Genomic DNA, 24,335 nt, shown 5'->3' with positions numbered 1-24,335 from the left:
CCCCTGCCCCATCTGAGGCTCACTCCCTCGCCCCAAGCCCTGCTCTCCTGACCTCACCCTTCTCAAACATCGTCCCTTGCCCCACAGACGAGCCCGAGGTGACCATCGAGGGGTTTGATGGGAACTGGTACCTGCAGCGGACGGATGTGAAGCTCACGTGCAAAGCCGATGCTAACCCCCCTGCCACCGACTACCACTGGACCACGTAAGTGCTCTGGGGCTGGCTGGTCGCCTTGCAGGGTGCCTAGCTGGTCACAGGGAGGCACCCCACCCCACCTCCAGGAGCATTACGTGGGGAGAAAGTTAGGGTCTTGGTTCAGGATTCTCAGTGAGAAGGGGAGGGGCTGCGAGAGACCCCAGCCACAACAGCATCAGGGTCAGTGGGACAAACCATTCTGCCCGAGGGGGATCCCCTCATCAACCGCCTGCCTTCTTCCCCCTAATAAAGAATCTAGTCGTTCTCCTTTGGTGATTCAGTCTGAGTCAGTCCCACCCCAGCCCCCGGTATTTATTTTTATCGAGGTGTCCCCAGGGAAGCTGGCTTTCTGGAGCATCCCAGATCTTTCTCTGTTCCCGTTCCTTCTCTCCAGCACCCCCGGATTGTCAAGGAGGGGGCAGCCGTCACCCCAGAATGCCTGCGTCCGTGGAGTGCTTGCCCCGTACCCCGCCGTGCCATTCTTGGCTTCACAGTCTTTGAGCCTGGCTCTCGAAGGGTCCTGTCTGCCCCTCCAGCCGGCTCTGATGGCCTGAGCCAAGGTTCTTCCCAGAGAAAAGCTGGATGGGACGCATAGAAAGGAGGATGTGGGGAAGCCAGGAAGCGGGTTGACATGGATGGCCAGGAGATGGCTGCCCACATTGTCTACACTCTGTTTCCTGGAAGTAGAAGGCATTGGCCTGCCCTAGCTAGTTCTCACCCTCCACTTTCTGGAGCCAGAAGTGTTATCTGAAGGTACAAGTGACCAGTTTCGGCTCTGTGTACCAGGGAGCTGCTAGGTCCAACAGAATAATAGCTTTGTGACATCGAAAATCAGGAGGAGGCTCCCCTGTGTCTCCCCCAGGAAAATGGCCTATGATATGCCCAGCGAGAAAATGAGATAGTGTACCGGAGCACGATTCCTCCACATGGGTCACATCTCATCACCTGAGCAGCTTGTTAAGATACAGATCTCCAAGCCGTGGCCCCAGCAGTTCAACCTCAGTAGATCTGGGGTGAGAACCCGAACATCTATATTATCAACTAGCAACCCAGGAAACCAATGACCAAACACCAGGAACCAGGCGTAGTTGGGAGAGCACTGTGCCAGGAGCCAAAGACCTGGCTAGAGCCCCAGTTCTGTCAACTTACTAGCTGTGTTCTTTGACCCTGAACTCAAAGAGCTTCTCATCTGTTCAGTGGGACCAGTCCCTTTCCGGCCTGCCTACATCTCAGTGCTGGGACATGAGCGTGAGATGCCGAATAATGGGAATCTGCCAAGCGCAAGAGATTATTGTTGTGGTTATTGTTGGTACTCCGTCCAAGACAGACCCTGCCTATCAACTCAGCAAGAGGGCTGGGAGTCTTGGAGGCTGGGTGACACCCGGGGAAGCTTCTGGGCTGGAGGGTCATAACCCACTGCCATGTCTCCCCATCCCTGCAGGCTGAATGGCTCTCTCCCCAAGGGCGTGGAGGCCCAGAACCGAACCCTCTTCTTCAGGGGGCCTATCAACTACAGCCTGGCAGGGACCTACGTGTGTGAGGCCACCAACCCCATCGGCACCCGCTCGGGCCAGGTGGAGGTCAATATCACAGGTAGGAAGCTGTCCCCTGTCCTGCCTCTCCCCACCCACTGCTCTGCCTTTGGGGCTAGGTCACTGCAGGAAGTTTCCGTCTCCCCTTCCTCTGGTTCTCTCCTGAGCTCTGGCCACTGGCCTTGCTTTGCTTTTCTCTTTCCTCTGTTGAGGCTGTGTGTGAAACAGGGTGACCCCCGATCGGAGAGGGATCAGAGAGAGGTTCCAGCAGAGAGGAAGTGGGTGCTGTTGCGGGGGGGGGAACGGTGGGGGGACAGGTGTTAGAGCCTGCCCAGGTCCTGTGATGCCGGCTTGGTGGGGCTGGGCTTGGAGGTGGAGCTCATTTGCTCCTGCAGTTCAGGAAACCCACACAGACAGGCTGGAGGGTGAGGCTGTCCTCAAGCAGGGACACTGGAGGAAATACAAGGAGACAGCCCAGAGCCATGGTGGTTGTGTGCCCTGAATTGCTGTCTTCCCTGCATTTTTCTCTGTGTCGGTGCAGATGAAGAGATTCGGCCGCCTGACCCTCTCAGGGCAAAGGGAGCAAAGAGCTAGGATGTCCTGGGGGAGCCTTCATGTGGGCCATGAAGGGAGCATGGGTCTTAATGTCAGACAGCAGGGACGTGGACAAGTGCTCCTCGGAAAATGGGCATAATTCGAGGTGCCTTGAAAGCTTCTTGTCGGAATGTACATAATGTGGGCCAAGGACCTAGCGCAGACCAGCCTGTCAATAAATGGCCCCTGCTCTATGATCATTATCTTGGCCCCTGTCATTATCATTATTAATGGGAGGATCAAAACAAGCCAAGAGAGAGGTAAACTTGCCATCACAGCTTCACAGCCAGAAGAGGGAGTGTCTTTAACATTGTGGCTGAGGTAGTTGCAGGAAAAGAAAGTGACAGAAAGAAACACCTGGGACGGGCAGGGGTGTCATGCGGCTGGGGGGATGGACAGGAAGTGACCTCAGGGAGATGCTGGGCCGGGCTCCGGAGCTGGGAAGTTGGGCAGTGGTTGCTGGACTCCAGGCACAGGACTTGGGCAAGCCCTACAGACACATCGGCTCCGGGCCCGCGTCCCAGAAGTAGGAGACCTCATGTGCGGGTCCATCCGAGGCACAGCGGCAAAAGGAGCTGTCCAGGGTGTGCACCTACCTGTGCAGTCACACTCCCACCAGGGGGAGGTGGAGTCACTTGTCGATTGCTGTCTTCTTCAACTCCCTGCCCGTGGCGCTCACACTGGTCAACTCCCTGCCCGTGAACCAGAAGTAGTAGAAGCGTCCGAGGTGGAGCCTGGGAAAAGCTGCGGCAGCCCGTCCTCCAGGCTAGGGTTGGGGGCGGTGGGGAGGGGGAGGGCCAGAAGCACAGACTTCTCCCCTCCTGGAGAGAATTTGGGCAAAGCTCAGTAAGAGCCTCATGGGTACCCAAGCTCTGGCCGTGGGGCCATGGGACAGACAGGGATGAGGAGTATTCATAAGGGAGCATAACCACGACACAGGGAGGCGTGTCATACGGGGGCCATGTCAGACTTGGCCTAAGTGTGGTCACGTAGCGGTTCTTCCTGGCTGTGTCGCTTTCACGTCTCAGAGTCTCAGCTTCCCAGTCTGTATGACAGAGATCATATATTTATCTCAGGCCAGATGCATACTCCGCTGGCTGGAGACACTGCTGACTGGGAAGTCAGGGGAGGGGGCCAAGAAACAGGAGCAGTGATCTCCCGTGATCCTACCCCTGGCATGAGTGGACCAGCCAGAGGCCCTTCTAGGCTAATGGGGCCAGGTGGCGCTACCCAGCTAAGTCGGGGCCTCCCTTCTCCCAAAGCTCGAGAGGAGGCAGGATGACTGTGAATGCACGCTGCTCATCAGGGACTCAATGGCATCCAGGAGCAAGGAGGAAGGGAAGGGGGCACTTCCCAGGCCCAGGCTAAAGAAAAGAGAGGAAAGGGAGGACGCGAAGCCAGCCGTGGAGGCGGGCCGTCTCCTTGGGGCTGATGGCAGCAGTGGGATGCCCTGCGTGGGATCTGTGGTCAGGCCTAGCTGGCCTGTGGGCAGGCGGGCCAAGCTGCCCAGGGCTCCAGCTGGAAGACGCATGCGACATAGCCTCCCGTGCTCCCCGGAGGCACAGAGAGAGACAGGGCTGGTAAGCAAAGTCACACGCAGGTGACTTGCATGAGGACACTCTTGTTGACAGCCCAGTTAGGCAGAGGCCAGGGACGCGTGGTGCCCACTGAATCACTGATGGGCCCGGGAGCCGTTTAGCCGGCCCTCCCGAGGGAGGACCTCTCGGGCCCGCAAGACAGCTCAGCCGGGAAGCCTGAGCCTTTTCACAGCCATGTGTTCTGGTGCTCACAGCCAATCTCCGAGCAGCCGCTGACACCACCGGCCCTTGTCCCACATCAGCTGGTGCCTATCACGTTCTCTGGGGGCCCACTGTAGGGGCACAGCCATGCCCTGTGCTCCAAGCCCCACTGGTCAGGAGGGAATGCATCAGCGAGACGGATAAGTGGAAATTTAATTTTTCATTCTGGCCATCCGTTCGGGTAATAGCTTTGCCCTGGGCGCATCTGGAGAGGAAAATGAAGAGAAGCCGGGGCAGGGGTGGGAGGAGGCGGGCCGCAGGGTGTGTGCCAGAGACACGTGCGTGTGCAGGGCACGCGTGTGCGGGGCACTTCACCTGCACAGGCTTCTCAGGGCCCCGGACCCTGGAGAAGGTGGCATTTGAGTTGTTCCTACAAGGATGAGTGGACAGTGATGGAGGGTGGGGGTCCCCAGGCAGGGGAAGCTTGTGGGAGGAGAATGGTGGGAGCACTGGAAGGAGTGGGGCTTTCTCTGTGTCGCCAAAGGGGAGCCTCTCAAGGGTTCTCAGCAGAGAGGCAGGTGGTTTAGACCAAGCGTTTGGGAGGGGCTGTACAGTGAGGATGTCCCTAGTGGGAAGCAACAGGCCTCGGCTGTGGTCATGAGGACGAAGAGACAGACTCCCCAGAATTGGCGTGGACGTGTCCATGGGGCCCGGGGCCCTCACACAGGCCCATTTTTGAGATCTGAGTACTGAGAGCAATTTCATGGGGTTAGCCCAACAGTCACAAAACAACCCAGTGAGCTTCCTTTCCTTCCCTTCTCCCTCCAGGGGTAATGTGAAAGGCGGGGATGGGCGCTCAGGGTACGGCCTTGACCAGATGAAAAAGGCCAAATGGGGCAGCATCTATCCCTGGGACGGGGGCTGTTGGGAAAAGAGTATCCAGGCTGCTCTAGAAGCAGAGCAGGGAGGCCACTGTGGTGCAAGCGTCTGGCCCAGTTCCCATTTCCGGGAAGCCCCAGGTTCATCCACTGGGGACAACCACTTGAAGGTGAAGGTAACAGGGCTCCTCCCTCTTAGACCGGGTGTTCCTGTGATCGCGTGTTGGTGGGGCTTCGGGGTCCTTTTGGGACGGAGGGCGCATGCCTCTGAGCGTGTAAACGCAAGCAGACGAGCGCCTATGTGCAGGCCGAGTGGGCACACGGGAACCCTGGCTGTGCCATGGGCAAACGTGCCTTTCTGCGGGCGGGCAGATGGCAGGGTGTGTCGGGGAGCCCCTGAACAGACAGCTGTGTCTGCGCCCCTGGGAGGATTCGGTCCTGCTCCGGCATGACGAGGCCCTGCCCCGTGGCCTACACAGCTGCTGCAGCTGTCTGACCCCGGGCCTTCCCACTCTCCCTGCGGCCCCTGCACTGCACACTGGGAGCTGTAGTTCCAGCAGCTTCCCGGCCTCATCCCGTGATGCTAGAGCATTTCCCGCCTGCCTGAGGAAGCACCAGGCGTTGGTTCTAGAAGCAAGCCCAAACATCCTCTTTGACGCTAAAACTCCTCCAGATCCCAGAACCAGACTATAAACCCTAACCTGCCCTCCACCTCAGATCCATCCAAAGCCCCTGTACCAGCCCACCCGTCCCAGTCAGGAAACCTTGGCCCCAAAGGAATGCAGAGCTCCCACTGCCCCCAGGGTCCCGGCCAGCCTGCCATCCCAGAGTGGAGGCTGCAGTCCTTCAGGAAAGGGGGCTGAGCTGCCCGCTTTGTAAGACAATGTGAGGGAGGCCCGTGAGACCCCACCACCCAGCTCTTCTCTCCCCGGCCAGCAGAGGCCCTTGAGGCTCTGCTTCTGGTGCCCCAGGAACTACTAGCTGACCATGACAGCTGGAAGGACGGAGGGGGCGGGCGGGTGCTTCATTCCACACCAAGCAGCCGCCTCTCCTTGCAGATGAATGAGGTCCCCATATGGCATCTTCACACGGAAGTCTGCAATGCTGGACAGTCATCTCAGCCATTTGTCTACCTCTAGGCAGACCTGGCCCTAAAGCAGATAACCAGGGTTCCCTTTGGTCCCAAAAGAACCCCAGGGAAGGGTAAACTCCCTTAGGACTCGGGGAAGAAAAGTGAAACAGAAGGACCTAGAGGGGGACCCAGAGGCTCAGCTCTAAGACAAGCTTTGCCTTGACACAATTCATTCAACAGATGTTCTTGAACTCCGGCCACATGCCAGGCAGTGGCCTGTCCCTGTCCCTCTGGAGTCTATGTTTTAGCACAGAAGGAGGACAGCAAACAGATAGAATACATTTGAAAAATTACGTAGTCATTTTGAAGGTGACTTGGAGAAAAGAGCAAGGTCAAGGGGTCCCAAGTACAGGGGTGGGGTTTGTGAGCTGTGGTTTTAAACAGGGCAGTCAGGGGAGGCGTTGGTGAGAAGGTGATGTCAATGAGAAGTTTGATCCAGGCCCTGAAGGAGGTGAAGGAGTAACCTGAGACATGGGAGCAGAGTCTTCCGGGGTGGAGAGCAGCCAGTGCAAAGGCCCTGAGGAAGTTTGGAGCAGAGTGAGCCAGGAGGAAAGCAAGAGATGGAATCAGAGGTGGAGAGCAGAGGCACAGGTCGTGTAGAGCATTTGAAGTTCTTCAGACTTAACTGGATCTCTGTGGCTCCTGATTCAAGATCATCTATAGAGGCAAAAGGTAGAATCGGGGAAGCCGGTTAGGCAATTACTACAATAATCCAGGTGACCGATGACGGTAGCATGGATTAGAGAGGTGGTGGTGGTGGGAAATGGTCAGATTCTAGATTTACTTTAAATTCAAACTTATACACTAATTTGGGACACAAGCCACGCCCATGAAACGGGTAGTAAGCTACCATACTGTGATCAGTGGGGTCCAAAAAATTCAATCTATTCAAATAAAACATAGGAGAGCTTTATTTTCATTGGGTCTCTGCTGGTGCAAAAAGCATAAGAATAAATATAATGGAACTTCTACTGCACACAACTGTAACACATTGAATGGAAGCAGTCCCAAATTATCATGAGTCCGCCATTTCCCCAGCTCTTCTCGCTCCTTCGGGAGAGAACTTTAGCCATTTGAAAACTGGTGGAAGGACCAGAGCCAATTGTGGTAGATCCTGATTTGCATTTACTACAGGGTGTTTCATCAGAGGCTTTACCATCATAGATCAGTATATGACAAATGGAGTGGAATTGGGCATTGTTTCTACTAGAATGAGATGTGTAGACCATTAATACATAAAAGGGAACAGGGAAGTGTGAGCTGGAAGTGTGAGTTCAAAAGGGAACAGGGAAGTGTGAGCTGGAGAAGGCCAGGCTGCACAAAGACAGGACTGAAGAACAGAAATGGGCACGAGGGGATGAGGAAGGGCATTCCTGGCAGAGTGAACAGCATGAGCAAAGGCTTGAAGGAAAGAATCAACTTGGACAGCAAGGATGGTGAGTTAGCCAAGGCCAAGATCAAGTGGCATGATGAAAGCTCTGAAGCCCAGACTGGCGTGGTCCGGCAGGCAGTGGGAGGGACGTTATTGCTAGTCTTTGAGAAAGGGAGTGGCAGTGTGTACGCAATGGAAATTAACCTGGTGACTGTGGATGGTGACTGAAAGAGAACAGAGACCAAATGAAGGTGGGAGATTCAGGAATCACCAGTAAAACCTGGCATGAAGTGGTAAGAAATTGAATAGGAGAAGTCAACAAGATTTGATGGAAAGACTTGAAAGGAAACGGAGTTCCCTCCATTTGGATACCTTTCTTATTCTCTTGGCCACTCCAAGTCCTTGCCATCCTTCAAGGCTTGGCTTAAGTCTTTCTGAGAAACATTTTCTAACTCCAGGCCACAGTGCTCTCTTTCCCCTGCATTCCTGAGGCACTTCTCTGCCACTGTCCTTGATTGTCTGCGGGCGGCTTCATCCCTAAGGGTGTCATTTCGTTCCCCAGATAGGCTGTGAGTTTTTTGTATCCTGTGACTAGCAAAATAGATGTTCCATAGAGGATTGTTGATTGGATAGGTGGATGGATGAATGGATTGGTAGATGGGTACATGGGTGGATAGGTGGATGGATGGACAAATGGGTAGATGGGTGGGGGGATGGGTGGATGTATGGATGGATGGATGGATGGATGGGTGGATGGATGGATGGATGGATCAGTGGATGGTTGGGTAGATGGATGGGTGGATGGATAGATGGGTGGGTGGGTGGATGGATGGATGGATGGATGGATAGATGAGTGAGTGGATGGATGGATAGATGGATGGATAAGTGGACAGGTGGGTGGGTGGGTGGATGGATAGATGGATGGACAGATTAGTGGATGGGTGGGTATATGGGTGAAGCAATGAGGCAGTTGTACAGAGGAGAGAGCACTCAGATATGGGGTGAGAACTGAAGAGGGAGCAGACGGGTAGAAAGTATGGAAGAGGCCAGGTTCCTATTAGCTGCCTTTTGGGTGTGCCTTGTGGAGGCAGCTCCCACTTCCTGGGGAGCAGGTGTGCAGCCCTTTTAAAGGCAGTAAACAGACCTGGTGAAGCAGGAGAAGCTTGAGGTTCCACGGAAACCGTTCTGGAAGTGAGCGGTGAGGACAAATATTCAATAAATATTTATTGGGCAGCCACTCGGTGACCTACACTGAGGACACAGTGGTGACAAGTGGTTGTGTTTCTCTGCCAACTCCTGCATGTGGAGAGGCCGGGAACGGGAGCATCTGGGTGGTCCCTGCTCAGCCATGTGACCGCAGGCAAATCGCCTCCCCTTGTCGGGGCCCCCGTGATTTCATCAGCCCTTCCAGCCTGGACTCCCGGAAGTCCTTTCCTCTTCTCTTCTAGAGCCTCTGCCCTGCTCTTGCCTGCTGCTGCCAGCACCCCACCCACTCACACACATGGCCGGAGTGGGCCGGCTTTACCTCTGGGAGGAGGGAGTGGGCCCATAGGAGGAGCAGGATTCCCTTGGAATGAGTGATGCTCAATCAGGGAGTGAGCTGGCAGAAACCGATTCCCAGGGACCGGAACAAATGCCCAAACCATACACCTTTACCCTGGCCTAAAGAGAGGAGGGCCTAGAATAGCCCAGCAGCCCTCCCAGGTTCCCTGGAAAACCTGCCCACCTGTGCCTCCTGACCGGGGCCAACCGTGGTCTCCGGTGCCACCCTGTGGTGGTGCTGGGAACCGCCTCCCTCAGTCTCCCCTCCGGGCAGCATTGACCACAGCGCGGGCAGTCACCCGCCCAGCCTTCCCTCCCTCCCACCTACTTCCTTTCCCTCCCACCTACTTCCTTTCCCTCTTTTCCACCTTTCCTGCTTTCTTGTTTCCACCCTGTCCTCAGCGCGCACATGTTCGTACACATACGTTCATCGCATCAGCACAGGTATGCAGGCTCGCCGTGACGGGCCAGGGTGTTCCCCGGGCACGCGCTCCCTGGTGACGCCACTCGTCATCGTGGCCGTGAACTCACGTGCGCTCGTGCCCCCTCTCTGCACAGCCATGCTGAGTGTCTTTTGCTCACAGCCCAGGCTGGCAGCACCCCTGGCACCCACCTTGCCCTTCAGGGCCAGACCGCAGCCGAGAGCCCCAGCCCTGGTTTCTGGCACTCACAGGGCATCTATGGGGCCAGCCTGGGAACCCGCCCTCTTCCCTGTGCCCTGGGAGCAGGTGAAATCAGGCGTGGGGTACCCAGTGAGCAGCAGGCGTCGGACACTTTTGGGGACGTTTGCACAGCGTTTCCGTGCAAGAGAACCAATGTCAATCACTGGCTGGTGGCCACAGGCAAGCTATTTAACCTAAGACTTGTTGCCTGGTGCATTGGCTAGAAATTAACAGCATACTTGTTTCTCAAGGTGCCGTGATGGCGACTGGCAGCTAGGGGACACTGGGTCCACGGTGGGCTCCACTAATGGGGGTGATCCAGGCTGGCACCACAGCCAAGGAGAAAGCCAGCATGGAGCCTCCGGGGCTCCGGGACTCTCTGCCTCGTCGCCCGCTTCAGCCACAATACTGCGGCGCACTGGAGGGCTGGGGCACCGAGGGGCCTGTGGAACTGGAGCCGCCCTTGGGCCTTGGGCCCACTTCCTGGCCTTTCCATCCCCTGCCTCACTCCCTCCCTGCCATCCCTGCTGACGCCCCCACCCCCAGGAGCAGTCACTGACACTGTCCCCCTCCGTGTCTTTTCCTCACCCAGAATTCCCCTACACCCCGTCTCCTCCCGAGCACGGGCGGCGCGCCGGGCCGGTGCCCACAGCCATCATTGGGGGCGTGGCGGGGAGCATCCTGCTGGTGGTGATTGTGGTCGGCGGGATCGTGGTCGCCCTGCGCCGGCGCAGGCACACCTTCAAGGGCGACTACAGCACCAAGAAACACGTGTATGGCAACGGCTACAGCAAGGCGGGCATCCCCCAGCACCACCCGCCCATGGCCCAGAACCTGCAGTACCCTGATGACTCGGACGATGAGAAGAAGGCCGGCCCCCTGGGCGGGAGCAGCTACGAGGAAGAAGAGGAGGAGGAGGGCAGCGGAGGGGGCGAGCGCAAGGTGGGCGGCCCCCACCCCAAATACGACGAGGACGCCAAGCGGCCCTACTTCACGGTGGATGAGGCAGAGGCCCGTCAGGACAGCTACGGGGACCGGACTCTGGGCTACCAGTATGACCCTGAGCAGCTGGACTTGGCCGAGAACATGGTTTCTCAGAACGACGGGTCTTTCATTTCCAAGAAGGAGTGGTACGTGTAGCCTCCCTCTCCGGAGCCTCTGTCGGCTCCCCTTTCTCCCCGGCCCCCACCCGCACGCCCCCTGCCCTCCCCCACTCACCCACTCCTCCAGGAGCTCGACAGAGACTCGGCCGGCTGCCCAAAGCCAGCCCCACACTGCCGGGGAGCTGGGAGCCCAGGGCAGACACGACCTGGCTTTGTTTTGATTTCCTCCCTGTCCCCCGCCCTCCCCGTGGTGTTGTGTTCACTGTGGCTTTGGTGTCGCTGTACCTTCCCTCCCCTGACCACCGCCACCACCCGCCCCCCCCCCTCCCCCCACCGCCTGCCCTCTCTGTGGGGAGCCCTGTTCTCGTCTTGTGTACCTGGGCGTCCCTCCAGGGTTTGGGGAGCCAGCCCTCCCCGGCCCCCCGACACTGGAATTTGTGTTCTTTCCACTGGGGGTGGAGGGCTGAGGGGCTCCGAGAGGAAAAGCCCCAAGCCACCCCCGGATGCCGCTCTATTTCTCCCAGGGAGGGGGAGCCCACACCCCTTGCCACGAGCAGCCAGGAGCTAGGGACCCCGCTCTAGACAGTCGTTGCACCCAGGAGACAGGGAGAGGCTTCTCCAAAGCACCCAGGGTTGTCTTGTTTGTTAAGCGAATCGAATCGAGGTCCCTACCGGGGGGGCCTTGGGCAGTATGTTCTCCTGGTGAAGTTGGTTTTACACTTTTTGTCCTCACTGGCCAGCAGAGAGTGAAGTTGGCCCAGCTCTGGTGTGTCTGTCCTCTTGACCCCTATCTACTCCCCACATAGTGGGACTTTAGGTGGCCCACACTTCCCGTACGCCTCCACCAACGCATACACGCACCCACATGCACACTCACCACTCGTGTCTGCCCCTCGTTCCCCTGGGGTCACAGGCCCTCCCCGGCTGGACACTGCCCGAGGCCCACCCCTCCCTGCCCCACCTCTTCCCTCCCAGCTGAGGATGGGGACAGCCTTCGGAAGCCTCCAGGGACTGCAGAGACCAGGGCCCCCTGGAGCCTCCACCCTAGGAGCTCAGGCTGGCCCTAAATTGCTTCTTTCAGCATGGGAGTTTCTCAGATTTCTCCCTTCTCTATCACGTGCTAGCGACTCTGTCTGGATTCTCCTGGGGAGTCAGGGCAGGGGGTCCCTAGGCTGTCTGGGAGTCACAGGTGACTGAGCACCACCATGGAGGGCACGGGGAAGGGAGTCCACCGGGTAGAAGCTTTGCAGACACAGATGCTGAAGAGCGTAGGTGGTGGCTCACCCGCCAAGGCCAGTGCAGATGTTCTGGGCTTGCCAGAAAGTGCAAGGGGCATGGGGGAGCCAGGAATCCCAATTCTGCAGCTCCTGCTCCCTGCTCTCCACTCCCCGCTCATTTGTCCCTGGTCTCCGTTCTGGGATGGGGCGGGAGGGACCTTGGGGAAGCTTTCCCTTTGAGTTACAGATTCCCTCCTTGAATGGGGCTCCGGGGCCCATCCGTCACCCAAGACGAGGGTTTCCTGTCTGTACAGTGGGGGACAGGCCCCTCCCAGCTCTCTCAGTTCCCCCAGCTCAAAGTGCCTCAGTTCCTTCATCTGCCCACCCCGGTCCCCCCCGGGCACTCTAGATAGGAAAGACCCTGGGATGGGAGAGCAGGCTCATGCCTGCCCATTAGGGTTCCGGTTAACCCAGGCCATCAGGGGCTCTGTGGGATGGCAAGTGTTGCGGGGGGAGGGAAGCAGACCACTCTGTGCCCCACGGGCACTGACCTCCCCTGCCATGGGCTTCCCAAGGGAGCCCCAGGCCCCAGCCCTCTCCCTCCCCTCCCCTCCCTGGTGCTGCTATTAACACCCCCCCCCCCACCAGCCCCGTCTCTGCCCTGGTGACCCTGGGCCCACCAGCTGGGCCACCCTCACCCGGCCCCCACTGCCCCAGCCCTGGCTGCCCAGTAGCCACGTAGCAGAAGTCTGAAGCCATGCCAGCCCTGGGGCAGCTCTCCCCTCTTGGCATTGGGTGGAGATGGGGGAGAAAATTCTGGGGTCTTTCAAGCCACAGGGCAGAGAGGGGTGGAGGAGCCGGGCTGCCTCTCCCAGCAGTATTAGTGTCGCCCCAGGGCAGAGGACCTTTTCCATATTACATCACTGCCCCATTCCACCTCACAGCACTCTGGCCCCTCTGCTTGGTCTCCTGCCCCACCCCCCACCCCCTGGCAGGAGGAAATCCCAGGGGCCTCCCTGATAGAGGCATTCTCTGACCCCTTGAAACCATGAAACCGAAAGTCTCCCTCCTGCCACCCCCTATTCCTCATTATGTGATGTGCTTAGGAGGGCCCCTGGGCCCAGCCAAAGCCCTGAGTCCCCGTTAAGACACCTCCATGCCCTCCCCCCAAGCAAAGCACAAAGTATGGGATCCATGCCACACGCATGGGCCGCGTGGGAGGCTCCTGCCTACCTTGTCCAGCAGCAGCACACCCGGCAGGGCGGTCGCTCCTCAGGGGCCCAGGGTAGACCGGGGGCAGGCAGGGGTCGGCGCTCGGGCCTGGGGAGATGGGGCTTTCTGCGCCCCGAGTTTGCGGGAAGGTGGGCACTGCCGCCGGGCCCACAGACACAACCAGCGGGCAAAGGGGAGGTCTGGCCCGACAGAGAGATGAGGATCTTTTGCTTCTCCTTTGTGCCCCCAGCATGAGCTGAGCCTTCTGCCTTTGCTGGAGATGAAATAAACTTGGTATTCATTGTGCCAAGGCCTCCCCCCGTTGTCACCCTGCCTCTTGTTACCCTCCTTCTTCTTGCCCCCGACCCTGCTCCCCTGCTCCCCCTATTTCTTTAAGATTTTGATATTGTTCTAACGTGTAAGCGAACCATCCCGAGTCCCCTTTCATCAGAAGGAGCCGAAAAGCAGCAGCAGGGAATCGGTGACCACGAGCAGGCAAGACGACCACAAGCGTCTGCGCGCACACGGGGCACGCTCCCCTCCGACAGGTGCACACGCACAGACGCGCAGACACGGCAGAGGAACGGGCTGGTCCTGCCGAAAGCCCCGCAGCAGAGACGTGATTTCCCAGTGCTTAGGCCGTAAGAGAGACTCACGGGGGCCTCGTTTCCCGGGCGTACACCCCCCCCCATCAGCCCCCTCCATGTGCCCAAGTCACTGGTGCAATAATTTTTCTGCCACCCTCCAAGCAGAGGAATCGGGAACTGTGTTAGGTGGATGTGGGTGACCCGCCTGGGAGGACAGGGGCCCAGACAGAGACCTCTGAAGCCACCAGGAGCCCTCTCCTGCTAAGGAGCACGTGGGCCCCTCCCAGGCCACAAAGAGACCTGCTGTGGCTACGGGTGCCGTGAGGGGCTCCCGAGGCCTTGCCTCTGCTGCTGCTGCTGCTGCCCCGACCGTAAGGCCCAGCCGAGCCCCCTGCCTGCCGGTGCTGTTCTTCTAACTCCTGCTGTGAGGAACGGGATTCTTGGCCGGAAAAAAGAAAAAAAAAAAAACGGTTTTCTCTTTTTGTACAAATGGAAGCAAAATCCAGGAGAAGCTGCCACCCCTCACCTCCGAGTGCGATGCGCCACCTTGGCATCAGTTTCTTCGTCACCGTGTTCGTCTTTGGTCCCGGGACGACCCAGCAGATTCTCCTGGTTCTGACCCAGGGGGTGTTTGCATCACCCCCTTTTACTTGTATAAAAAAAAAAAAAATGATGAGTTGAAAAATGTACTGAGGGAAAAAAAAAATGTACTTTTTTATAAATAAAGTGTTTAAAACAACGTTGGTTGCCTGTGTCGCTCGTCGCCCTGCGGTGGCCGTGCTGGGGGCACGGGGACAGGGGAGAGCTAGAGATGGGCCAGCACGGTAGTGAAGGCGAGGGAGCCTCTGGCCGGTGCCCAGGTCCCGTGGTTCTGGGACAGTGACACCGACCCCTGCAGAAGCCTGCCTCCCGGGGTGGGGGGCGGTCAGGGTCCTGCCTGAAATGTCACCCCAGCTCCCAGGCTCTGCCAGGAAGTAGCACCCACACCCGGGAAGACTGGTGGGCAGCAGAGGCGGGAAGGCTGGGCCTCTACGGGCACAGGCAGGGAGGAGGCAGGGCCCTCCCTGGGCTGGCCGGAGTCCCCACCTTCCTGAGTTTAGGCCTCTGCTGCCCTCCAGCAGCCGCGCACAGCTCAGGCTTCTTCCCTTCCCCCTTCTCGCCCACTCCCTGCTGCCCTGCTCCTCCCTGCCAGTTCGCCTCCTGTGGTCTTTTGGAGAGGAAAGCCAACAGTTATCGCCTGCCGTGTCAGACAGAGAAGAGACGGGGAGCTTTATCTTCTGTCCCCTGCCAGGTCTCTCCAAGGGACCCAGCCCTTCATCTCCAGGGGTGGGGGGAGCGGGGCTGGGTGCAGGGAGGGTGTCCTCATTCCTTGCTTACCTCCCCTCCCCGTTCCACCACCATCTGCTTCCCATCTCCAGGGCTGGAATGCAGGACAAATCGATCCTAGGTGGGAGTGGCAGGGGCTTCACCTCCCCCAGTCACCCCCCGTAGCCTCTCTTCCCTGAAATCCACACCATACACCTCTGAGAAAAGGGGGTAGGGATGCTGAGAGCCAAGGTGGCCACTTAGCGGAAAGCCCTCCTGCACATGTGGGGGGAAGCCCCGTCCTCCTTTCCTAGGATCGGGGTGGGGAGGCCAGGGCCAGAAGGAATCAGGCGGAATCGGGCCGGGAGAAGCAGCCGGCAGCTGTTGGCAGCTGGCTGGGCCCCTCACTGGAAGGCCAAACCCAGCACCCTAGACTGTGTTTAGATGCGGATTCGCGAACGAGATGCAAAGTGGTTGTTTAAGTGGTCACTTCCTCAGTCTTCCAGGCTGTCCGTTCAAGTTAATTTTTAATTTGCGCAGGCAATAAATGCTTAATTACATTATTAATATATTGGAAGAGAGCAGTGGACAGAACGTCCTAATTGGCATTTAACTAGAGCGTTCCGGCAAATTAGCCAAGACTTTCTCCGGCATCGGAAGGAGGGCAAGCCAGTTAGTCCCAGGCACAGCCTCTCCTGGCGGGAGGAGCCCAATCTGGCCCCTTCCCCCAGGGTCCCGGGAGTCCAGGGAACACCTAGCTTTCTAGGTGCTAGCTGAGCTGGGTGCGGGAAGAACTTGGCTCGTTAGGGTCCTTCTGCCCCCACCTCAACCCTCGGCCCTGTCCCCGCATCCCCACCCTCAGCACAGCAGAGGACCAAACGCTGGGGACAGGGGTCCTGGGGTCCTGGGGACAGGACCTGTCCGGGTGGCTAAGGTCCCCCTGGGTGTGCCCACCATTGCCCTACCTCAGCTGTGGAACAGGACTAAGATAGCTGGGCACCCAGAGCTGCTTTCTGGATACCGTGGAGGCCTCTTTCCCTTCCTCTTTACCTTGACCACTCTGCTTGCCGACGGCTAAGAGAATGAACTTGAAGAACTTGAGGGTGGCATCCTTCACTCACGCGTGCATTCATTCGTTTGGCCACTCTGGGCCAGGCCCTGTGAGATACTGTGATAGTCCCACCCAGAGTCCCCGCTTTGAAAGAATTCAGAGGCTCTAGGGGTCCCAAATTCCAAAACAGCCAGTGCCTGCTGGCCACAGGTTGGAGCAGAGCTGTGTGCGAAGCCCTATGATAGCACAGAACGGGAATGGCTCATTTTGCTTGGGAAGGTCTGAAAGGTTTGATGGCAGATGTGACGATTTCCCCCTGGGCCTGAAGGATGTGCAGGAGTTCTCCGGACCAGAGGTGTGTTAAGAGCATCCCAGGCTAACTTGAGACTTTAGCATCTTATATCAGTTGTTCTAAAAGAGATCATTCAGTCCAACACACTTAGCACGGTGAGAACAGAAGCCTAGAGGAGGAAACTAAGGCTTGGCGACCAGACCAGCAGAGAGCACACGCTGAACATGCTCTGGGCTAGAACCAGAGCCAGGTGTTGAGAGCAGTGGGGGGTGGGGGGGGAGGAAGCCAGGGAAGGGGGTGGCACCCCCCTGACTGGAGAATGCTAGAGCTGACACCACTTTCGATTCACCCACGGAGCAGAGCGAACCCCCGCGGGTGATCAGCTGGGCTCGTGGGCGCCACATTTGGTGTGTTCAGTGGAAAAGACGGTACAATTCTGGCTCCAGTTCCCGTGTGCATTTTCTTCCACGCCACCAAGCAATAAACTCAATTCTGACACTATGGACCCGGAAGGAGCATCGGATCCCACAGGCCAGGGGCTCAGTCCCATAAGACTGACTGTCCCCGACTCCAACGCCAGGGTCAACTGCAGGATGCCACCTGTGCCTCTGACCGACTGGCTATAAATCAGAGAGGTTCCTTGGGTTCGGGTAATTTGCGAGAGTGGCCCACAGAACGTAGGAAGCCAGTTAACTCAGTAGATCACCTGTTTATTATAAACGGCTGTAACTCATGGAAGAGCCGCCTAGGGCAAGGTGCATGGGAAGGGGCTGGGAGCTTCTCTTCCCGCACCTGCGGGTGTTCACCAACCCGGAAAGCTCTCGAATCCCGTCCCTTTGGGTATTTATGGAGGCCTCGTTACACAGGCCTGATTGACTGACTTATCGGCCACTGGCAACTGAACTCAGTCTCCAGCCCCTCCCTTCTCCCTGGAGGTCAGAGGTGGGGCGGAAAGTTCCACACTTCTAATCACGTGGTTGGCTCCCCCGGCAGCCAGCCCCCATTCTTAGGTGTTTTCCAAACTTCATTAACTTAAACCCAGGTGTGGCTGAAAGGATTTCTTCTGAGCATCAAGACACCTTTTATGGCTCTTATCGCTTAGGAGATTCCAAGGGTTGTAGGAGCCTTGTGCCAGGAACCAGGACAAAGACCAAATGCGTGCTTCTTACTATAAATCACAGTATCACGGGTGATATCTGCCATGCTTTTGAAGAATGGGAGGTAGGTGGGTCAGGGGCAAGGCCTCCTGTGCAAGCTGGAGGGGAGCCCCGGCTCCTGGAGGCACCTCTGCCCTGCCCCCAGGGCCAGATGCTTTTGGGGAGCAATCCTTGGGCACCACCCTGGTACTGACTTCTGTGGCCCCCCAAGCCCTATTTTCTCCCCTGGTCTGCAGGCCTGATGGGAGAGCCAGGCCAATCCTCACTCTAGCTCCACACTCAACCTCCAAATGAGAAGCTGCAGGCCCTGCCCACTTCCCTCCCCTCCGCACACACACTCCACTGCCTGGGGCCTCATCCAAGCTGGCCCCTCCGGCCTGGTGCATCCAAGCTCATCTTGAACTCTGCTAGGAAGGGCACAGGAATCGCCTTGTTTGGCTCGAGAACCAGCTCCAGGGCACCATCCGCACACATCACTGGCTCCATCGGGCCAGGGAACAGACCCAAATCACTCGGGGGTTAAAAACACAAATATTCAGGCCCCACCCCAGAGGAAGAAGGTCAGAGCCTCTGGGGGGTTGGACCCAGACAGGTGTATTCTCAACAAGCTACCCAGGAGATTCTAATGGTGTGGAGGCAGAGGCCACCCCAGGTGTCAATCATGAGGAAGAAGCAGGTCCTGAGATAGGAGACTGGATCCAGGGGTGGCTAGGTGGGCGATGCGGTGGATAAGCACATAAGAGCTTGGGGTGCCAAATACGCTATTTATTGTCATGACAAGATCATCGCCATCATCATCACCTCTGAGACCTGGGACCCTGGGTGCTAGTGACTGTAGTGGAGGCCAGTACCTGGAGGCAAGTACAGAGCCAGGAGGGAGCCATACCTGTAGTCCTCATGAGGCAGGCTTTCTGGTTTCAGACCCTTCCTGGGCACCCGGTCTCTGGGCACATGCCGGAAGGCCAAGCGGGCTTCTGAGTTAAAAGCCCAGGCAGGAGGTCCAACAGGCCCTCCTTGAATGGAGATGCTTGCTCCACAGTGTGACCACCTTGGAAGCAGTGGGTGTGCTTTATGAAGGACAGTAACAGCCCCCTTGGATGAAGGGGGACACGCTGAGAGAGGCAGAGGGGAGGATGGCAGGCCTGTGCCCTGCAAGCCCTTTACTCCCGCTGCCTGAGGACTGGCCCCGAGGACCCCTGGAGGCCCTCTCTGAACAGGGTATACTATTCCCCAGGAAGCAGGCCTTTTGGGGGATGGCTGACCCAGAGCCCAGCAAGCTGGGGTCCCCTCAGCCTGAACTCCTCACACCCACTCTCCCCTCACTTAGTGCCCAGCTCCTTTCTGCTGTGCCATGCTCCCAGGATCCTCAGGCCTGAGAGCGCCTCCATGGCCAGCAAGAGTCAGCAAGTACTCGAACCATACGAGCTGCCTTGCCCAGAGGCTGGAAGCCCCTTGAAGGCTAGAATCAGGGCTTATTCATCCGCAGCACCTAGCCCGGGGCAGGCACACAGTGAGTGCTCAATAAAGGTTGAACACAACTAAATGTTATCAAAGCGAGAGTCAAAAAGACCTTGTAGGTGGAATGACCCAACCTCCCTTAAGGCAGGGTTTTGCTTCAAGCATCCCAGGTACCTCTGGGGACGGGCAGCTCACTACCTCTCGAATTAAGCCCCACCATCATATGGCAACTCCTCTACTCAGACAAAATTCCCCTCCACTAAGTTTTACCCACTGGTCCAAGTATTTCCCTGAGAAGCTGGCCTGGCCTTCTTAGGACAGTCCTTCAAATATTTGGAGATGGTTAGTCCTGGCCAAACTTCTTCCCCACGTGTTTATCCCTCTGCTCGAAACATCAGGCCACTTAGCAACACATCTGTTAGGAGCCTGGACTTGAGTCAGGCAAACCTGGGTTCAAGTCTTGGCTCAGGTGACCAGTAGCTGTAGAAAAGCATTATCACAATGCCCAGCATAGAGCAAGCTCTCAAAGCCACATCAAAAATCCCAGGTACCAGGGCGCCTGGATGGCTCAGTCAATTAAGCATCCGAGTTCGTCTCAGGTCATAATCTCATGGTTTGTGAGTTCAAGACCTGCATCCGGCTCTGTGCCGATAGCTCAGAGCCTGGAGCCTGCTTCAGATTCTGTGTGTGTCTCTCTCTCTCTGGCCCTCCCCTGCTCACACTCTCTCTCTCTCTCTCTCTCTCTCTCAAAGATAAAATAAATGTTTAAAAAATAATAAAAATAAATAAATTTTAAAAATCCCAGTTACCTGGGGCGCCTGGGTGGCGCAGTCGGTTAAGCGTCCGACTTCAGCCAGGTCACGATCTCGCGGTCCGTGAGTTCGAGCCCCGCGTCGGGCTCTGGGCTGATGGCTCAGAGCCTGGAGCCTGCTTCCGATTCTGTGTCTCCCTCTCTCTCTGCCCCTCCCCCGTTCATGCTCTGTCTCTGTCTGTCCCAAAAATAAACGTTGAAAAAATAAAAAAATTAAAAAAAAATCCCAGTTACCTATGGACTTTGGACTCTATGGACTTTTGTCCTCATCACAAGTGCACTCCTTAATCCCCATCACCTATTTAACCCATCCCCCCCACCTGCCTCTACCTATGGACTTTGGGTGGTCATAATGTATCAGAAGTTTATTGATTGTAACAAAATGGATTATAACAAATGTACCACTCTTGTGCAACAAAATGGATTATAACAAATGTACCACTCTTGTGCGAGATTTTGGTAGTAGGGGAGGCTGTGCATAATGGGGTCACAGGGTATATGGGAAATATCTATATCTTCCACCCAATTTTGCTGTGAACCTAAAACTGCTCCTAAAAAATTGTCTTTAAAAAAAAAAAAAACATAATCTGATACTCCAGCTCTTTGGAAAAACAACACATAACCAGCTCCCTCTCATTCTGAGGACCAGGGATAAAATAGTCTTCCCTGGAACTGATCTAACCAGCAGGGGATGGGAGATGGAGGGGTGGAAGGATTGTCTGAGTGTCCTCCCTGAACCTGGCTTATTCCTCTTACACCGTGGATATACCCAACCCAGCTGACCTCAATAATAGTGGTCACATGAAACACCTGGTGGCGTGGGCTCCATCCTGGTGGTTAAGTTTCTGGGTGGGTGGGTGGATGGATGGATGGATGGATGGATGGATGAGTGGATGGATGGATGGATGGATGGGTGGATGGGTGGATGGATGGATGGTTTGGATGGACAGATGGATGGATGAATGGGTGGATGGATGGATGGGCGAGTGGGTGGGTGGATGGGTGGGTAGATGGGTGAGTGGATGGATGGATGGGTGAGTGGGTGGGTGGATGGGTGGATGGGTGGGTAGATGGGTGAGTGGATGGATGGATGGTTTGGATGAATGGACAGATGGATGAATGGGTGGATGAATGGATGGCTGAGTGGATGGATAGGTGAGTGGATGGATGGGTGAGTGGATGGATGGATGGATGGATGGATGGATGGATGGATGGATGGATGAATGGGTGGATGGATGGATGGATGGATGGGTGAGTAGGTGAGTGGATGGATGGGTAGATGGATGAGTAAACCTTTGAGTCTTTTTCATGTGTGCTATTTCTAAGCAGATCTCTCTTATTCAGTACTTGTACTGTCTATTTTTCCCTCTAAATGTGGTGATTTCTCTGCTATCCATTTATCTTAATGATCTGGGTCAGTATTTCAGCCCATTGTGGTCCTTTTAGACGATTCTATCATCAGTTCAGTTCACAGCAGACATTTGTTGAAACCCTGGTGAAAGGAAAGAGGAAGGCTTCAGGGTCCAACTGACCTTGATTCCATCCCTAGTTGTACCATTTATCAGCTGTGTGGACCTAAGGCAAGTTGCTTGCCTTCCCTGAGCTTTATAACTCAAGCTACATGAATTGACTGCTGAGATGAATAAAAACAGTTGTATATAGAGAAAGTTATTTGTAAAGCAGATAATAGTGGCACCTACCACAGAAGGCTGCTGCAGGGATTAAAGGAGAATCATCCCTTTGTAAAGCACTTGACACAATGCCTGGAACAGAGCGAGTGCTCAGCCAAGTTAAGTGGGGATAGAATTATCTCTTACTATTATTTCCACCCCTGCCTATCTGCCCTAAGCAGCAAACTACAGCAGGGAAACGGAACCTGTCATGGAAATGACATCAGGTTTTAGGACACTTGCCAAGTCCCAGCTAGTTGCCCAGCTCTGGGGCTTCCTGGCTCGGTGGTGACCACATTATTTGCATCGTCCCATAATACCTGCCATCTTGTGGGAGGGACAAGGGCATAGAGAAAGCTAGGATGTGTCCCTCAGAGGCAGGACCCTGACTGAGGCCCCTGAGGCCATGTTTACTCCGGGGCAAAAGCTTCCAGTGTGTCCTCCAGAGTGGTATCTGCAGAAATGCCCCAGGAGGCTCCCGATGTGGGAAGCAAGAGGATGGGCATTGGTTTCCACCTGTTTTACCCACCAAGGCTCCATGTAAGGTTTTAGTTCTTTGTTGTTTTTAACTTTTTGTATTTTTTTTTAAGGTGAGGGATACCATACCAACAATAGAGTATACCAATCTTAAAATTTTTTTATTTTGAGAGAGACAGAGACAGCGCGAGTGGGAGAGGGACAGAGAGAGAGGGAGAGAATCCCAAACAGGTTCCACACTGTCGGCGGGGAGCCCGATGTAGGGCTCGAACTCAGGCAACCGTGAGATCATGAGCTGAACTGAAACCAACAGTCAGACGCTTAACTGACTGAGCCACCCAGGTGACCCTAGAGCGTACCAATCTTAAGGGTACAACTGCACACGTATACACCCACGTCACCACCCCCTCAGACAAGACACAGACAGCCACTCAAGCTCCCTCCCAGACAATACTCCTATTTTGGAAATTTGCATGAATGGAATCGTACATAGTATACAATTACTTGTCTATCTGGCTTCTTTCACTCCATATGATATCTGTGAGATACATCCACGTGGAGTGTTTTTGCGTGCTGTGTAATATCGCATTGTGTGAATATATTGCAATATATTACTTCTATGCTGTCATCAACAGATACGTGTGTGTTGTTTCCGGTTTGGGCCAATTATGAATAAAGTTGCTACAGCATTCTTATATGTAACTTTCGGGCACACGACGTTCATTGCTGTTTTGGTATATACTTGGGAGTAGAATGAGGATTAGCAGATACAACCAAACAGTCTTCCAAAGTGGTTGTGCCAATATATGCCCCCATCAGGAGAATATGAGGGGGTCTAGTTACTCAACTTCCTTGCCTAGGCATGATACCATCTGGTCTTTCTGTTGTAGCAATTCTGGCAAGGGCGTAGTGGCATCCCATTGTGATTTTTATTTGCCTTTCTCTGATGACTAAGAATGTCAAGCACATTTTCGTATGACTATCTGATAGTTGGGGTTTTGAAAGGACTTTAAAAAAAAAAAAAGCTTGAAGATGCATTGTCATGCATTCCCAGGAGGAGGGGTTGGTGTCCATCCAGCTACGCTGTGATCCTCCTCAGGTCCCTGTTCTGGGGGGCCCAGGAGGCACTGGGGAGGCAGGACAGGATGGGGAGAGCCAGAAGTGGAGGGAGGATGGTGTGTCTCTGGAGGAGCCCCCGAGTAGCAGGAAGGAAGGGCCAGCGATCAGGAAATGCCAATCCTGACACAAAACAGGGTGATGCCCTGTGGCCACGATGAGGTGTTGAGGTGCCATAATGGCCACGCTGGGTGGGGCCAGCTGGGAAACCTTCCTCTGCTGCCTGGATTGACTCCTAAGCAATGCGGGCTTCCTGGGGTTTCACAAGAAGGGCAGGGGACGGTGAGCCACACCCAGATGCAGTTTTCACTGATGGCTGTGATGGGTTGGAGGGATGTCAGAGCCCGAGGACGGGCAAGAGGCAGGTAGACACCGGGAAGAGCCTTGGACTGGGACTGGGGCTCTCCTTCCATCGTGGCCACTTCCCCAGCAAGGCTCTTCACCTGAGCCCATGCCTACCTGCATGGAGAACCAAGAGCCTGGAGGACAGGAGCTTGGCAGCCTCTCCCGGACACCAAGTGGGGCTGGGGTAGCAGGTCCCCCAGAGCTCCCCGGCAGGACAGTGATGAGTCACCACACCCCATCCATCACCTCTATCTACTACAAGTGATCCTGAGACCAGGTGTCCAGGGTGCTGGTGGCCAGGGAAGCTTCCAGAAGAGTCCGGCCTGCTGTAGCAGTGGGAGCATGTGGGAGGGTGGACAGCAGCCCGTTGGGCTGTTCTCACCTCGCTTGCTGCTGAGCCTCCCTGCTCTGCCCTCCTCTGCACAGAAGTGAAGAATCTGCCTTGCTAACAGAGCAAAGACCTACCTGAGCAGAGCAGAGAAGGGGTCCCCAACAGAGAAGATCACAATGAGAATGGGTGAGAATGTCTCTTCTGACAACCCACTTAGGGAGTACCAGGGTCGGGGGAAGGCCAGAACCCCAAGAAGGACTGTGGCCGCTGTCTGTCTGTCTCCAGGGTTTTCCTCCAGAGAAGGAAAAAGTTGGGGGGTTTGATCAGTGAGAAGTGCTGGTCCCTTACAAACAGCTCTTTCAGGAGGCATCCCAGCCTCATTGGGAACCGGGGCCCCCAGCTGGCTGGTCCTGGCCTTCCTACAGGCTCCAGATAAAGACAGCACACAGGGCCACCCTGGTTGGGAAGGCTCACCATCTAACATCTGCCCCTCCTCCTGCGTGTTTTCTGCCATCACCTTCCAGCTACCGGATTCTCTGTCCTGGAGCCTGGGCAT

The 24,335-nt window shown here is 56.1% G+C and overlaps 1 protein-coding gene and 1 long non-coding RNA gene across 6 annotated transcripts in view; one reads left to right on the top strand and one right to left on the bottom strand.

Moving 5' to 3' along the window:
- The window catches only part of NECTIN1 (nectin cell adhesion molecule 1), a 93,886-nt gene that overhangs the window by 47,520 nt on the left and 22,031 nt on the right, over positions 1–24,335 (top strand). For 3 of the 4 annotated variants that reach the window (XM_040483319.1, XM_040483317.1, XM_040483320.1), the window contains exons 4-5: positions 88–205; positions 1,638–1,789. In XM_040483319.1, coding sequence (XP_040339253.1) covers positions 88–205; positions 1,638–1,789 — 270 coding nt within the window. Of the gene's footprint in view, positions 1–87; positions 206–1,637; positions 1,790–10,239; positions 14,506–24,335 lie in introns of those variants that run through there. The other variant, XM_040483318.1, reaches the window with a different exon arrangement.
- Positions 14,168–24,335, bottom strand: part of LOC121035522 (uncharacterized) — a 107,535-nt gene continuing 97,367 nt past the window's right edge. For both annotated transcript variants that reach the window (XR_005792927.1, XR_005792928.1), the window contains one exon: positions 14,168–14,415. This is a non-coding gene — a long non-coding RNA (uncharacterized LOC121035522). The remainder of the gene's footprint in view (positions 14,416–24,335) is intronic.

This window comes from Herpailurus yagouaroundi, unplaced genomic scaffold (assembly GCF_014898765.1).
Source record: "Herpailurus yagouaroundi ecotype Mexico unplaced genomic scaffold, PumYag 161, whole genome shotgun sequence".
In the NCBI taxonomy this organism is placed as follows: Eukaryota; Metazoa; Chordata; class Mammalia; order Carnivora; family Felidae; genus Herpailurus; species Herpailurus yagouaroundi.
This window is presented reverse-complemented; position numbering and strand designations above follow the sequence as displayed.